Source organism: Scleropages formosus, chromosome 6, assembly GCF_900964775.1.
Source record: "Scleropages formosus chromosome 6, fSclFor1.1, whole genome shotgun sequence".
NCBI lineage: Eukaryota > Metazoa > Chordata > Actinopteri > Osteoglossiformes > Osteoglossidae > Scleropages > Scleropages formosus.
The window spans coordinates 3,143,983-3,161,035 of record NC_041811.1 but is presented as its reverse complement, the minus strand read 5'-3'; the positions used below and the strand labels follow the sequence as shown (position 1 = coordinate 3,161,035).

Sequence of the window (17,053 nt, the reverse complement as noted above, 5' to 3'; positions counted from 1 at the left end):
CAGAACAACCAACACACAATTTTGTTTTTTTTCTTTCTGTTGGTTACAGGTTGCAATTTCCATTATAACCGTGGTTCCATTATTACTCTTTACAAATTCAACCTTTGGGGAGCACGCCTGCTACGAACAGGACGAGCTTTCACAAAAACACTTTCAGTGGGGAAGGACGGTGATGAGGATGATGCTGATGAGAGCAGCACTGCTGCAGGTGTTGACTGTGTCTCTGAATCAGTCGCAGCGCTTTCTGATATGACAATTTCACTGCCCCCTTAACATCCATGTCAATCTCATCATAAACCCAGTTCCTTCCCTTGTCAGGAACATGACCATGTTCAACATTACCCCTGTCACACCTAGATTTACTACTCAGCATCTGATTCACATGTCTCTTTACACAGTTTCCATTCACATCAACCATGTAAGTGACTGGACCCAGCACTTTTGAAATGACACCATGCAACCATTTCTCCCCTCCCCTGTAATTTATTACCAAAACATGTTGCCCAACAGTAAAGGTCCTGACTCTACAGGGTTCCTCAGTTTTAGCAGGGCTCGCACAATTCAGAGCCTGTGAAAAGTGTGGCCTGATCAGAGACAATCGCGTACGAACTGATCTCTTGAGGAATAACTCTGCTGGTGTTTTGTGAGTAGCATTATGAGGCGTGTTGCGGTAATTATACAAAAAATTAGCAACACAGTGTTGAAGTGTTTTACCCCCAACCGCTCTATTCTTTGCAAGTGCTCTTTTTAAATTCTGCACCAACCGTTCAGCCAACCCATTTGAGGCAGGATGATACACAGGAGATTTAGTATGTTTGACCCCATTCAGCAGTAAGAATTGTTCAAATTCTCGGGACGTAAACTGGGGTCCATTATCAGTGACTACTTCCTGAGGAAGACCGTAAGCTGCAAATAAATGTCTCAGCACTTCGATCGTCTTTGCTGAAGTAGTTGATTGCATAGGAACAATCTCAGGCCATCTAGCATAAGCATCCATTACTACCAAAATCTGATCCTCAGCAAAATCTAAGTGGATTCGCTCCCAGGGTCCCGATGACCATTTCCATGTATGTACAGGAACAGGAGCAGGCATGCTACGCTGCTGCTGACACACGTCACACTGACTAACTACATTTTCAATGTCCATATCAAGAGCAGGCCACCAAAAAAAACTTCTGGCCAACGATTTCATCTTTACCATACCCCAATGACTGTCATGAAGTTCTGCCAGTAGTCTGTCATGCAATTTTTCAGGTATTACTACACGATACCCCCAAAGAAGACAACCATTTTCCACGGAAAGTTCAAATTTCTTTGAAAAGTATGGCTTTAGTACTTCTTCAGATATATGCTTTGGCCACCCACACATTACATGTTCCTTAACCCTTTTGAGCACAGGGTCAGCCTCCGTTTCTTGTGCTATTTCGTTCGCAGTGACAGGTAATTCTTCGAGATAAGACACCCTATACACTGGATTAGACCTAATGGCATTATCATCGTTCATGGGTAACCTCGACAAGGCATCAGTATTTCCATGCTGTTCTGATCTCTTGTACTGGATTTCATACTTGTATGCAGACAAGATCAAAGACCATCTTTGCATTCTAGCTGCAGCGAGAGTAGGTATCCCTGTTTTAGGACCTAGAATTTTCAGCAGGGGCTTATGATCTGTTACTAAGGTAAACTGTCTTCCAAACAGATAATCATGGAATTTCATTACTCCAAATACCAATCCTAAAGCCTCTTTTTCGATTTGCGAGTAGTTGCGCTCAGTTTTTGTCAGCATCCTTGAAGCAAATGCAATAGGCCTCTCACCACCATCACGCATTCTGTGGGAGAGTACTGCACCCACTCCTACAGGAGATGCATCACACGCTAAGACTAAAGGTAACTCAGCGTTGAAATGAATCAGAACTTGATGGGACATTAAATGTCTTTTTGCATTCTCAAAAGCTGCCTGACATTTCTTTGACCATTCCCAGTTCACATCTTTATGCAACAACTCTGTCATGGGCTGTATGAGGGTGGAAAGATTAGGAATGAACTTGCCATAATAATTTAACAACGCTAAGACAGACCTGAGTTCTGTCACATTTGTGGGAACAGCAGCCCTTTCTATGGCATCAGTCTTTTCTTTCATGCGGTGAATACCCTCCATATCAATGACATGCCCTAAGTAGGATACGCTGCTTTGGAAAAAAGAGCATTTTTCTCGTCTGACTCTGAGATTATATGCTTGCAATCTCTTTAAAACTCCTTCTAAAGCTGTCATGTGCTTTTCCGTATCACTTCCTGTGATCAAGATATCATCAAGATAACATATTACACCATCCATGCCCTGTAGTACTTGATCCATAATTTTCTGAAAAATGGCTGGAGCACTAGCAACCCCATAAGGTAGCCTATTATAGATATACAACCCTTTTGGTGTATTTACAGTAAGGTATCTTTTGGAGCTTTCCTCTAGTGGTACTTGTTGATAAGCTTGAGACAAATCTAATTTAGTGAATCTCTGACCTCCTGACAACTTAGCAAACAAATCCTGTGTTCGAGGTAAAGGATACTGCTCTACTTCCAACCAAGGGTTAATAGTAACCTTGTAGTCTCCACATATCCTTACACTATTGTCCTTTTTGGGAATACACACAATGGGTGCTGCCCATTCACTGTAACTGACAGGAGAGATGACACCTTCTGCTTCTAGCTTACATAACTCCTGTTCAACGCTATCCCGCAAAGCATAGGGCACAGTGCGTGGCTTGCAAAATTTTGGCATCGCCTCTTTCACTACATGGAGTTTAGCACTGATTCCCTTAAGCATCCCTAAATTTGGTTGAAACACAGACGAATATCTGTCACACAACTGCTCCACGGTCTCACTAGTCACTTTGTTTATGCGTGACCAATCTAGATTCAGGTGACTAATCCAGTCTCTACCCATTAGAGAAGGCCCATTACCTTTTACAACCATCAAGTCTAGCATGTGTGTTTGGTCCTTACTTTTCACCCTCACTGTGATTTTACCCTTAAGCTCTAAGGACTCTTTACTGTATGTTTTCAAAACACAGTTAGCTGGAGCTAGTTTTACCTTGTAAAATCTACAGTGGTACAATTTCTCTGAAATGACAAACAGCTGCCCCCGTATCTACCTCCATTTTCACTCGCACATTAATTCGGACATAAACACAGTAAGGCTTGTTTACTTTGTGCACATTCGTGTCAACAGCAAACAATTCTGTCCCTTGTATGTCACTTTCTTTGGGACCATCACGGACTCGTGACTCCGTAGCAGTGCGGGCAAGTCCGGCTTCCTGTAGCTGGAGTGCGTGGTAATTTAAGGGTGTGCATAAGTCCATTAGCAAACTATGAGTCCTTTTCCCCACAATCGTCAGAAATACCGCTTTTGTCTTTTCTTCGGTGTCTCCCAATCCATTTGCCGCAAAATACTGCTCGAGCCTTTCCAAATAAGCGTCGAATTGTTCCTCACTTTCGTCGAAGTGGAAATCCTCGGGCTTCCCAAAAGCCATTTTTGACCAGCTCTGTCCGTCGTCACTCTTCCACACTACTAGTATCTCTGTCCCAGGCTTCACCGGAGTTACTCATAACTCTGTTTCTTTACGGTAAAACATCCCATCCTCGTCGCCAAAACTGTGGTGTCCGAAAAGGAGGGTACACCGTTCTTTGGAGGTTTCCCTGAAACAAAGCACTGGAACACTTGAAGTGTGCAAACAAAGAGTTTATTAAGAACAGTAGCTCGCATCACAAACTCACTTCACACCGCGGAACCTCATCTGCTTTTTTTGCGCGAAAACACCCCCGTTAATTATATAGTGCCGCAATAACGGTTCCCGCTTCTTTTAGGAACTAACCAATAACAATTATCTTTTGTCAACTTACACCCTACAGGCCGGCAGGAACCTTTCTTTTACAAAACTCTCAAGGATTCGTTCTTGGTGTAAAACACCACACACTAGATGGCTAAACTTGCCTGGTTGGGTTACCAGACTGCTTGGTCAGGCAACCGGTACTGTGTCAAGCTGTGTTATTGTGAGGCCAGCCAGTTCTGGTCACCAGATGGTATCTTTAAATTTGTTTCCTGTTTTGAAATAGTAGCTTTCATTGCTTATCTGTGATTTTAGGACCCAGCGTATAAAATATTGCTCTGTGTTCTTACTTTGATATTATGTTCAACTTGTATATATTTCATCCATCCATCCATCCATCATAAATAACTACCTGGGAATGCAGGGTCATGGAGGGCTACCCTTAATGGTGGAATGGTAAAACACAAAGTAGCGCTGCTGTCTCACAGTGCATGGGATGTTGGTTTGACCCCTGCTCAGTCTGTCTGGAGTTTGCATGTTCTCCCCATTTCTATGTGTGTTTCTCTTGGATGCTCTGGTTTCCTCCCACTGTCCAAAGACATGCTGTTGAAGTTCACCCACAGTGTGTGAGTGACTGAGAGAGTATCATCCACCAATGTATGCATGAGTGACCAGTTGTAATTAGTATATTTAGCAGTGTAAGTCACCTTGACGAATAAGGTGTGGGCTGATAACACTACATAGTGCTTGTCGGAAGCTGCTTTAGAGAAAAATGTCTGCTAAATGAATAAATGTAAGTGTGAGGCAGGGTAGCCCCTACACAGGGACACCGGATACTCTAAATGCATTGCATTATACAATGTAAAAGTCAAATTAAACAATAATGAAAGTATGTTTACAGTCCAATGAAAGAATTCAGTTTTCTACTGTGTGTTCCTTTTGTCCAAATGTGGTGACATTTCACCACATTCCTCACCTGTGTTCCTCATCAGTGTTTTGCACCTTGTCCCCCTCCTCAACAGTCCTCTTAATCGTTGTGACCTGAGAATGAACATTGAGATGAGACAACGCCACTCGTCTCGCACTTATCTTACAGCAGCACCTGTCGGCGGCACACCATAGCCCAGCTGTGGAGATTACATAATCCCCATGCTATCTCCCGGGGGGGACTGCCGATCAGCTTTACTGAAGTCTCTCCAATGACACCCTCACTGTGTCAGTTCAGCAGTTTCCGGCAAAGACCATGAGATAATTCTGTCTCCTCTTTATTAAACACCGCAGCCATCTGTTATTTGCTGTCTTTTTTTTATCCTCATGCTGTCACCTTTATAGCTTTGATTGTATAATAACATAGTGCAGCAATCAATTAACTGGATTTCACATGAAAGTAATTAAATCCACAAATTGCTTAATTACCAGTCACTGTCAGGTGCTGCATGATTATTATTAGTATTATTATTATTATTGTGGGGGGTGCGGTGGCGCGGTGGCGCGGTGGGGTTGGCCAGGTCCTACTACTCAGTGGGTCTGGGGGTTCAAGCCCTGCTTAAGGTGCCTTGTGACAGACTGGTGTCCCGTCTTGGGTGTGCCCCCTCCCCCTCCAGCCTTGCGCCCTGTGTTGCCAGGTTAGGGGCCAGGTTGTCACGACTCCACTCGCGACAAGCGGTTTCAGATTGTGCATGTATGAGAGAGATTATTATTGTCATAATACTACTACTACTACCGCTGCTGCTGCTACTACTACTAATAATATCTATCCATCCATTTTCTTGCTCGCTTGTCCTTCTAGGGTCGTGGTGAGAGATATGCCTCCCTTACAGGAGTCAGTGCCAGAGGCTTCCAGAGTATCAGAATCTATTTCCCTGGTGGAAGTCACTGAGGTCGTTGGAAAGCTCCACAGTGGCAAAGCACAGGGGGTGGATGAGATTCACCTGGAACTGCTTAAGGCCCTGGATGTTGTGGGGCTGTCATGGCTGACGTGTCTCTGCAATGTTGCATGGACTGTCCATAAGGCTAAGCTCTCTATTTACAGGTTGGTCTACATCCTTACCCTCAGCTATGGGTATGAGCTCTGGGTAATGACCAAGAGAATAAGATCATGGATACAAGTGGCTGAAATAAGTTTTCTCTGCAGGGTGGTGGGACTCACTGTGACAGGGTGAGGAGTTTCGCCATCTGGGTGGAACTCAAGAGTAAATCCACTACTATTCCACATTGAGAGGAGCCAGTTGAGGTGGTTCGGACATCTGGTAAGGATCCGCCCTGGGCACCTCCATTTGGAGATATACCAGACACGGACAACTGACATGAGACCCTGCAATCGGCCTAGGACCCCCTGGAGAAATTATATCTCCCAGTTGACCTGGGAGCGACTGTAGATCCCCCAGGTTGAACTGCAAGAGGTTGCAAGGGATAGGGACATCTGGGCTTCTCTGCTCTCCCTGCTGCCACCATGACCCTTGAAGGACTAAGCAGCCAAGAAAATGGATAGATGGATGGATGATGATGATGATGATGATGATAATAATAACAACAACAACACCAGGACGGGATACCAGTCCGTCACAAGGCACCCCTAGCAGGACTCGATATTTTTACATATTTGGCAAAAAACCTCATTGCTGTGGTATACATCAGAACCTTCCTCTACAAATATGTGGTTTTTCCTTTAGAAAAAGTAACTTTTCACCCACATCATACTTATAATGAAATTTCGAGATCTTGTCCAATTTAAGAAGAACTACATTGTGCTTCATGACCCCTCCTGCTAAACATTGTTTTCTATAATATTTGCATTTCTGGTGTAATAACTTGTATCTGTCAGGCACAGGCACTGGAGACAGGTGAGTAGAGGAGCCAATCGTGGGTTGGTTTTATTCTTGTAACCAGGTTTGAAGGACAAGACGAGATCAAGGTCAGGAACAGGCGAAGGTCTTTCTGGGCGTGAACGTCACAATGCAGGCAATCCAAACTCGGTAGTCGTAAAGAATAAGCAAGGGTCAAAACAGGAGAACAGGCAAAGCACAAAGAGCAAGAATGCTGAGACTGCAAGGGCACAAGGCAATTGCAAGGATCCACATTGACGTGTGGGCACGGCGCTCCTTTTATCCCAAGTCTTCCTAATTGTCCGCAGGTGTCGCGGCTTTGCTCGTCCCAGGGGCATGACAATATCTCTATGCATTTCCATATTCGTGGTGTACTGTGTTTCACTGTGATCCAGTTTTTTTTTTTTTTTGTTAAATAAAATAATATAGAAATAAAAAGTAAACCATTTCCTTTAGGTAGGACCAGAAACACAGGGTTAAATGATTAAGTTTTTACAGGACTGTGCTGGGTGCCTTAATACCACTTAGTTCTTAGTTCCAACATTGAGCTCCCTGCCAACGGCAGTATATTTTTCACCCTGGAGGGGGAGGGGGTTACCACTCCACTCCCCGAACATTCACAGGTCATGTGTCACAGTCTCGCACTGTAAACAAAGCGATCTGGTCCCACACACTTCCCTCACTAGAGGGCAAAGAGGGCGTGGTTTTTCAGGTCCCTCTTAGAGACACTCGGAGAAAACGTGAGACAGTCTCTGTCCTCAAATCCAAGTCACTAGCACACTGTTCAGGATGGCAGGGCCTGTGAGTTGCCACCCGACCACCAGGTAAGCACTATGCGATGACATGTGGGATGTGGTTCAGTCAGCAGGAGACAAAGGAGAAGCAGGATCCACCTACATGCCTGCACTTCTTAGCCAGCGCATGAATTCCTCTTTCATCATTTCATTACACGTGGGAAATGTGTTTAAGGATACAAAAGCCTTAAAAAGCTGCGTGGACAAGGAGTGGGATGCCGTTTCAGTGAAGCTCACTGTTGTCACTAGCCGTTCCGTGTTATTTTCGTACTTTCTAACAAGCTGAGTGTAGCCAGCGAGCTCCTGGCTTAGCCAACGTGAAAAACATGAACAGGGTTAGAAAAGGAAAGTGTTTCACATCAGCCTGGATTCAGGGCTAATATGTCTTAATGTGTGTGTATGCTGAAATGTAGTGACTAGAGCTGCTGCCTTTGCACCTGGAGGTTGCAGGTTTAAATCCCACATTCAGCTGTAGTAACCCTAATTTGCTACACTAGAATTACCCAATTGCATGAATGGTTAATAACTGTAAATACCTTAACTTGGTAAGTTGCTTTGGAGAGAACTGTCAAGTAAAGGGTTAGGCATATGTATTCGTTAATAAGTTTGAGCTGAGTTTTAATTGTGTTCCTTGTGAGGGGGGCTTTGCACAGTGTATCCGAAAAGAAGAACCTTGTACTACTGGTATGTAAATAATGTTCCTGGAAAGCGGCACTCTTCTTTCTCTCAGACTGGAAAAACTGGTCTGACATGTGGCTCCGTCACACGTGTGGCACTCAGTTCTCTACGTTCCTGGGTAGGGAGAAGGCTCAGACCCTGCCAGTTCTCTGCAGATCTCACCAACAGCCATACCAGCAGAGGCCGGTTTCAGGGAGCACAGAACGTCCGCATTGCACACCCGTTTGAATGTTTGTTTGATGAACAATGCTGTGTTGTGAAAACGTGAACGGAAGAAACTTGATTTGATTGATTACTTCCAGGTTCCCACCGTCTTTTTTGATTCCCCATTTTCCCACTTTGTCTCCTCACAATTAGTTATGGTAAATAATTCTTCTTTCATTCAGTCTGCAACACAATTTGCATTTGTAAAAATGTCTTTCTGTATAGCTATGCCATAGTCCCAGGTTCCTTCCCCTGCTGTAAGACTTTAATCACTCTGAACTGACACTGTAAAAATAACTCTGCGGTATAACTATGTATTTCACCGCAAGTAGCTTACAGTACAAAGCTCATGCTGCAAGTTGTCTTGGATAAATAATAGTAAATAAGTGGTAAGGATAATCAATAGAACACGTCACACTAGTTTTGTTTCACCACAAAGCGGTGGGTGATCAGTGGTGAGTGGGATAAGTAGCAGCTGGGTCAACACTCCTGTGAGGGTTTGAACGGTGAGAGTGTTCCACACAGACTCAGACTGATGGCCCTACCCTAAGAATATCTTTCCTGGGTTCTGGATTTCTGACACTGATGACCTGAAGGTTGGTAGCTCAAATCCCCTGGTGACAAGTTGGCACTGTACTCTTAAAATGGCACATACTTAAGGAAGCAGGTAGGGTGGTGGTCAGAAACGCTGCATTCTAATTGAGACCTCGGATCGATTTCTGACTCCTGCCACCTCTGATGAAAGTATTACTTACCCTCAATTAATAGAGTGAAAATTACCCTGCTGTATGAATGAGTAAATTATTGAAAGTAGCTTTTTGTATTAACCTTACAATGTAAGTCACCTTGGAGAAGAGTGTTTTTGGTGGTTAATGAACTGTCCCAGGAAATGTTCTGCTCCATTAATATGTAAAGTCACAAGCTTTTAAAACCATTTTGCACAACATTAATAACTACAGAGGTAAGAAGAATTACACAAGTGGAAGTCGTGTTTAAACTGTTTGTCTAGGTGTCTATATTCCTGACAGCTGAGCTTTTAACCGTTGAACCCGGAAAAAGCCATCATTCAGGTGGCATCCTTGTGCGTTGCTTAGGGAAACACTGTCAGAGGGTTAAACAGTAATAATTAATAAATAATACTGGATGTTCGAACATCATCTGCATCTCCATCCAACTTCTAACAGATCTTCAGAGGAGCGGCCCCATGTGTCTATCATGTCCCCCTGGGCTCTGACCTGCAGTGCACTAATATTTTACCTGAACGCAGGTAAGCCCATCCGCTCAGGTGACTTTGAGAAGTCTCAGTAAAGTATATGTATATTTAGTCCAGTTACATCTTTTTGATTTATTATGTAACAATGTGGAATGTTTCCTCCTCTTCACTGTTTCTGTTTACATTGTGTTTGATACTATGACAGACTATACTATGGAAAATTATATGTTTCTTTTTCAATTTACCACCTGGGATGTCAATGTAATTAAGAGCAGGAAGATCTAAATATGATTTATAATTAATAACATATATTGAAACTAGCGGGGGGTGCGGCGGCGCAGTGGGTTGGACCACAATCTTGCTATCCGGTGGGTCTGGGGTTCGAGTCCTGCTTGGGGTGCCTTGCGACGGACTGGCGTCCCATCCTGGGTGTGTCCCCTCCCCCCTCCGGCCTTACACCCTGTCTTATCGGGTAGGCTCCGCGACCCCGTATGGGACAAGCGGTTCTGAAAGTGTGTGTGTGAGTGTATTGAAAATAGCCTGATCAATGATGCACTCAAAACTGAGACATGGCAGCACTTTAATTACGGAAGCATCTCAATTATTATAATATCTACTGTATTCCTAATTTACTCAAGCACATATTTAAAGCATATTCCCAAGGATGCCTTAGGTGTTTTTTTAAGTTAGAGAGTTTACCAAGAACTTTAATATTTAATAAAATAACATGAAAAAAATTAAAATTAACAGTATTTCCTTTCTCTATATTATATATGCAGAACATAATTGATTATAACTTTACTGGAGCTACACTCATTTAATCACCTGTATTAATAACTGCCTATATTAGTTAGACCTTGGGGGTGCAGTGGTGCAGTGGGCTTGGCCGGGTCCCGCTTTCTGGTGAGTCTGGGGTTTGAGTCCTCCTTGGGGTGCCTTGGGACGGACTGGTGTCTTGTCCTGGGTGTGTCCCTTCCAGCCTTACGCCCTGTGTTGCTGGCTTAGGCTCTGACTAACAGCTTGAGCGAATGTGTGTGTGCGTGTAATTAGTCCTTTAATATGAAAAACATGTATTTGTCCAGGGGGGGTGCAGTGGCGCAGTGGGTTGGACCAGGTCCTGCCCTCTGGTGGGTCTAGGGTTCGAGTCCTGCTTGGGGTGCCTTGCGACGGACTGGTGTCTTGTCCTGGGTATGTCCCCTCCCCCTCCAGCCTTACGCCCTGAGTTGCCGGGTTAGGCTCCAGTTCCCTGCGACCCCGTATGGGACAAGCGGTTCAGAAAATGTGTGTGTGTATTTGTCCACACTACCATTTACTCTATATTTAACTATTAATTTTATTATCAAACAACACATACTAAGAGCCAGTTTCTGTGGGATGGGGATCAGCACCTCAAAGTCTGAGTCCATGGTTCTCTCACGAAAAAGGATGGCATGCCCCCTCCAGGTAAGAGAAGAGAATTTGCCCCAGGTGGAGGAGTTTAAGTATCTTGGGGTCTTGTTCACAAGTGAGGGAAGAAGGGCGCGTGAGATCGGCCGCAGACTGGGAGCAGTGGCAGCAGTAATGCGGTCGCTGTACTGGACTGTCGATTTACGTTCCTACTTTCACCTATGGTCACGAACTTTGGGTAATGACCGAAAGAATAAGACTGCGGATACAAGCAGCTGAAATGAGTTTTCGCCGCAGGGTGTTGGGACTCACTCTCCATGACAGGGTGAGGAATTCATACATCCAAGAGGACCTCAGAGTAGAGCTGCTACTCCTCCACATTGAGAGGAGCCAGTTGAGGTGGTTCGGGCATCTGATAAGGATGCCTCCTGGGCGCCTCCTTTTGGAGGTATACCGGTCACGGCCAACAGGGACAAGGCTCCAAGGTCGGCCCAGGACCCACTGGAGCGATTATATTTCACAGTTGGACTGGGAACGGCTGGGGATCCCCCAGGCTGAGCTGGAGGAAGTTGTGGGGGACAGGGGCGGCTGGGCCTCTCTGCTCTCTCTGCTGCCACCGCGACCCTATTAGGACAAGCGGGATTGAAGATGGATGGATGGATGGATGGATGGATGGATGGATGGATGGATGGAACAACACTTTTTTTATGAAGACATAGAATATAGGCTCATTACTGTGGCAAGGATTTATAATGTATTGTTATAGTTGATCCCTAATGTTCCCTTTTTAAATACAGTATGTGGATAAAGTATTCTTATTTTTCCTTTTTTCACTAGAAAAAAATATACCCTTGATCTACATGATAATTTAGTTAAATGTCACAATGTGTGACAATATTGTCTGGAGCCTCATACATAGCTACAAATGATCACACCTTATCTTCACACAGTGTCCAGTTACCCTTGTTTTATATGTGTTTTCTGTCTTCTGTTTCTATGTTGCTGTTATTCATAAGTAAATGAAGTGAAAGGTTTCTTGCAGATTCACAGGGAAGTACATGGAAGAATCAATGTATGGTCAACGCTAACCTAAAGTAACCTCTCCTGCTTGTCAACCTCATAGCTTTTGCCTACTGTTAACACATAACCTGTCAGTGTACACTGAAAACACACCGAGCCACAGTGATTTGATTAGATCTTTCAGAACTTTTCAAATATAATTTAAAATATAGCACCAGACATTACCGGTAAGTGCTGTAATTCTTTCTGTTGTAACCGAGAAAAAACATTCATCAGTAGCACCCAAAAGCACCTTACAGTGGATCTCATTGTTATTGTACATTACATGAGTTTTGATTACACAACCACAATGAGCGCAGTAAAACATGTGCATTTCCTTTTGAAAGGATGAGTATTTCGGGGACGTCTGTGGGTGTAAGTTGGATAATTTGAGCACTGCTGAGCTGCGCCTGGTGTGTGTTTGTTCCCTTTCTGTGTAGGTAGGTAGGCCTTGGGCGTTTCAGTGAGACACGGCTGGCAAAATATCTCCTTTATCTGTAGACTCTGCATCTGTATTGTACGCTGCAATCTCTTGTCTGCTGCTGTGCAATCTCTCTATGGGATTGTGTGTGATTGTGTCTATAATACCAATAAAAAGTGTTCAGTCTGAAACTAGCATGCAACACTGGATTAAACCTTGGCATATATAAACAGTGAGAACAAAAAGGCTTTATTTGAGATATTTTCCTATTGCAAAAAACAAACAAAAAAATGCACTGCATTTTCTCCTCCTGCCTGTAGGGGCCACTGTTGCAATGCAGGTGACCTCCACAGGCCCTCAAACCATCCAGAAGGCACAAGGAGATAATGTAACCCTGGGATGCGAATACACAGTGGGGCCCTCTGACATCGGGGAACTGGACATTGAGTGGTCCAGCGTGAGTCCGGACACAACTCAGAAGGACGAGCTGGTGAGGAGGCAGGGACGGGGGTGGGGTCTGGCAGGAGGAGACGGTCACCAAGGTGCCTTCACAATGGGAGGAGTGGGATGAGCAAATAGACATACAGAGTTGTGAGGGTCCGGCTAGAGTCCTGATTGGGGTCTTCATTCCCTCTAGTGGACACCCACCGTCCTTGTTCCTGCAGATTATATCATTTACCGGCAACCAGAAGTATACACATGGCACCTTGGCCCTGGCAGAGGGTGTGGACTTCACCGCCACCGACCCCTCCAAGGGTGATGCCTCTGTCACCATCTCTTCGCTGACCAGCGCCCACACAGGGACCTATCAGTGCAAAGTGAGGAAGGGTCCAGGGGTGGACATGCGCAAGGTCACACTGGTGGTACTCGGTGAGATGTCCAATGGGGACTCACCTCTTTCATTCTACTAGGTTTAATAAAGTATCTATCTATCTATCTATCTATCTATCTATCTATCTATCTATCTATCTATCTATCTATCTCTTTTGGAAGGTGTCTTTGAGAAGATCTCCCCTCTCCTGTTTCAGTGCGGCCATCAGCACCTAAGTGTTGGATGGAGGGCAGTGAGACAGTAGGGGGCGCTATCTCCCTGCACTGCAAGTCATCTGAAGGCACCACCCCAATTACCTACGTTTGGAAGAAAGGGAGTGCTGGGGTTCTTCCCCCCAACGTCACACAAAGTGAGCGTCGAAAAGAAAGCACGACAGAGAGTGCTACACACACACAAATACACATGACGGACATACGTAAGATGTTACTCTTTGTCCTTTTCAATGTGATGTTTTAATTTGGACTACTAAATATCAACTGAAAAATATCTTATAAAGTCGGTTAATGGTATACAGCTAAATAATCCACATTCACTATAAGATTAAGAAATTAGTTTTAGCTACATTTCATTTTATTATTACCTTTCTGTAAGGTGACAAAGTAGTTTAGTACACTAAGCCATTTGAATTGATTTTCTCATTTATACAGCAGGGTTATTTTTACTATTTCAGTTCAAGGTAAACGCCTGGAGTTGGATTTAGAAGGTAGCAGCTCTAACCACTGTGCCACCTGCTGTCATATCATTTTCATGCTTCCAGACAGTGTGACGGGAGAGCTGCTCATCGCCAACCACTCTGAAAGCTCAGAGGGCACATACCAGTGTGAGGCGCAGAACGCTGTGGGAACCTCTCGCTGCCGCTTCATCCTGCACGTCGTCAGGCGTAAGTGTATGCTCTCACACAGTGCAAAAAGAGAGGTTTGCTTTCACCTTTCCATCAGCAGCATTTACTACATTATTTTTACTCCTTTGTCAGAGGTAATTTGACATGGTGCATAATCAGTTTTACACTTTTAGCCATAAATACACCCAGGTAATTTTTACTGTATAAATTCATGATAAGAATATTGATCAAGGGTACTCCAGCATGAGGTGCTATTCAAACCTTGGTCCTTTAACTGGAAGGTAATGGTTGTGCCTACTAAAACACACAAACTCCCAAAGTGTTGTGTACTTATGATGACCATTGGCCTTTGATCCCCTGCTGTGTCTCCAGCCCCTAACAAGTCTGGTGTGATCGTGGGCATTGTTGTTGGGGTCTTCCTGCTCGTGATCCTGCTTCTGATGTTCATCTGGTTCCTGTTCTGTCTGTGGGACAAGAGACGCTATCAGAAGAAGGTGGCCAATGAGATCAGGTTTGATTGACCGAGCAATACCCCTTCTCTGAAACCCTCTTTCTTGCATAGTGATACGCCTTCTCTTATGTGTATAGCAAAAAATAAAGTGAACTGAAAGAGTTTGAGATGCAGTGTATTACGATTAAGGACATTTAAAAAGATCCAGTGTCTGTCTCTTGTAGGGAAGATGCCACAGCTCACTTGAGTCGAACCCCGAGCCGCTTCTCTGGACGCCGTTCTATGGCAGCCTACAGCTCCGTGAGATCCACTACCTCCCGTGCATCTGGACGCAGGTCTCCGGACTCCTGGTTGCTCGGGGCGGGACCTGAAAACAGATACAGCTACCCAGGCTAAAAGCACCACCTCTGGGGGGGTGGGGCTGAAAGGGTTACCAAGGTTCCAATCATCAGAAATGAGCGGGCTCTAATGGCATGCCTTGTGTGGTTTACATTTGGTTAATATGTCATTACTAGTGCGTCACAGGATATGAAAGTACGCACTCTGTGGGTGTTATGTATTTGCACACAGGCGCATGCGTGCGTGTGTGTGTGTGTGTGTGTGTGTGTGTGTGTGTGTGTGCGCACCAGCATGTGCATCTGCAGGCGCAAGAGGCAAAATGGAGAACTGAGACTCAAGGAATGTTTACTAGAAAATCCCAGAAGAACTGACCGGCAGTTGTGTCTGGTTTCAGTCTGAAAAGCTCCACTTTCCACCCAACTAAGGGCACACATGATAAGGCCTCGCTGGGGAGAGCATCATGGGTAGTGTGGGCCGGTGGTCTGACCGGCTGGAGGAAGATCGAGATGCAGGAAGAGTTGTCTGAGTCTGTAAGAGTGCTGAGATGTCCTTTCCTTGTAAAGCTGGTGTTCAGTTTGAGTTTTTGTGTCACACTCCCCTGACAAGCCTGCGGCCTGAACCCACACTGGGCTATGCAACTGCCATATAAACTGCGCGCAGGTCTTTTAACTGATCAAGAATAAAAATATCAGCATGGTCTGATACCCTGCAATTTCGCTTCCTGTGTGCTGACTATTGTGGTCTCCATCTGTACTTCTTTGTAGATGCCTGCAATGCTAAAGAAAAGTTTTGGCAGTCATTAAAATGTTTTTCCAAAAGGCAACAAGATCTGAACTCACAACCTCTGGATAGCAGAGGGGAAAGTTGGAAAACTCTCAAAATTCACTTATTCACCCACTTCTGTGTGTGTGTTCTGCACATATATACAGTAGACGTTGATGTTTATATGGTTTTAAAGAGTGCAGCCTGAGTCAGACATATGGTGCAAACCACAGAGAACATTATCAGCAGCCAAGATAGATACACCGAGCTTCTGAATCAGGCTGTAGCTCAGTGTGTTGTCACAGACTCAGAGGTTTTGCCTCCAAGTAGGCTGATGAGGGTTATTTAGCGCAAGGTGCATTCTGATGTTGCACTGGTGAAGCAGTAACTTCTCTTATGGGTAATAGACTCATAGAAGTTTTATCTGAAGTGAAGAAGAACCCAGGTGTGGGTGGTCTAAGGTGGAATCTAGTTTGTTGAGTCAGATCACAATGGTTATAAGGTTCAGTTCCTTAACTAACTCACCCTGCTGTATCTGTCTGCACCTCTGCAGTGCAGTGGATTCTGGGTGACAAAGAGAAGGGATGAAATTAAAAGTTCCCTAAGGACTCTGATTCCCAAGACAAGCCAGGAGGCAGCTGAAGTTGTCAAGACATGACAACTTGCCTTTAGTTGTGATCTTTGACCTTTAAAGCAGTATATAAAAGTGAAGGATTTTTAAAGCATGAAAACAAAGCAGGTCACCATCAATATCTGCATCTATCGCTATACACTTCCCAAAGATATTCCATTTGTACTCAGAAAAACACCACAGTTCTTAAATGGTCTCCAACTGTAGGAGCCTCACCGTCTTGGTGCTGCATTGTTCCTAGTTCATACACGTCAATTTCTCTCTCCAAAGTGCTTCACCAAACTCCGTCATATGAATAATTTTTAAACCTTTACATACAGTCATCAAGCAAGGGCTTTCATTGGAAATGTAGATGATGAGACTGAAATTATTCTACTTTGAATACATCATGAGAAGATGAGAACTGGATTCTGTAAAAAGATAAAGATAACTGGAAAAGAAGGATCACAAAGCGGAAGAGGACAAGAAGCAACCGGGGGGAGGCAATCATGGTGACAATAGAATCCATGTTCCCCAGCTTCATGATACTAATAAAAGACAGAACATTCCGGAAGCACTTTATTACCCTATTAAGAGTCAGCATCGACTCAATTGCACTTCATGACAATGATATGATTATTTAAACACATGAAAGCTATTCAAATCTGTAGCTGATAAAAAGTCTGGCTCTTCTCCCAAGAGATGAAGTGTAAAGCATCTTGTCATTGCCTTATCTGTTTTTTCGTGCTTCCTCTTTCTTTAGAGTGACCTGCTTCAGGGAAGACATATGGGTGAATTCATATTAATTTTAATG

At 44.3% G+C, this 17,053-nt stretch overlaps 1 protein-coding gene across 3 annotated transcripts; it reads left to right on the top strand.

The window, feature by feature from the left end:
• The first annotated feature begins 7,352 nt into the window (after positions 1-7,352).
• vsig8a (V-set and immunoglobulin domain containing 8a) lies at positions 7,353-15,573 on the top strand. Of its 3 annotated transcripts, XM_018734420.2 has the most exons (8): positions 7,353-7,473; positions 9,510-9,592; positions 12,725-12,894; positions 13,070-13,274; positions 13,433-13,585; positions 13,994-14,116; positions 14,450-14,588; positions 14,753-15,573. In XM_018734420.2, exons 1-8 carry the CDS (start codon positions 7,439-7,441, stop codon positions 14,922-14,924), a joined length of 1,080 nt encoding a protein of 359 aa, XP_018589936.2. In that variant the 5' UTR covers positions 7,353-7,438; the 3' UTR covers positions 14,925-15,573. The 3 variants fall into 3 exon arrangements, with proteins under 3 accessions (XP_018589936.2, XP_018589935.2, XP_018589937.2); XM_018734419.2 differs by lacking the exon at positions 7,353-7,473 and having other exon boundaries at positions 9,296-9,592; XM_018734421.2 differs by lacking the exons at positions 7,353-7,473; positions 9,510-9,592 and adding an exon at positions 11,633-12,423.
• Positions 15,574-17,053: the final 1,480 nt, after the last annotated feature.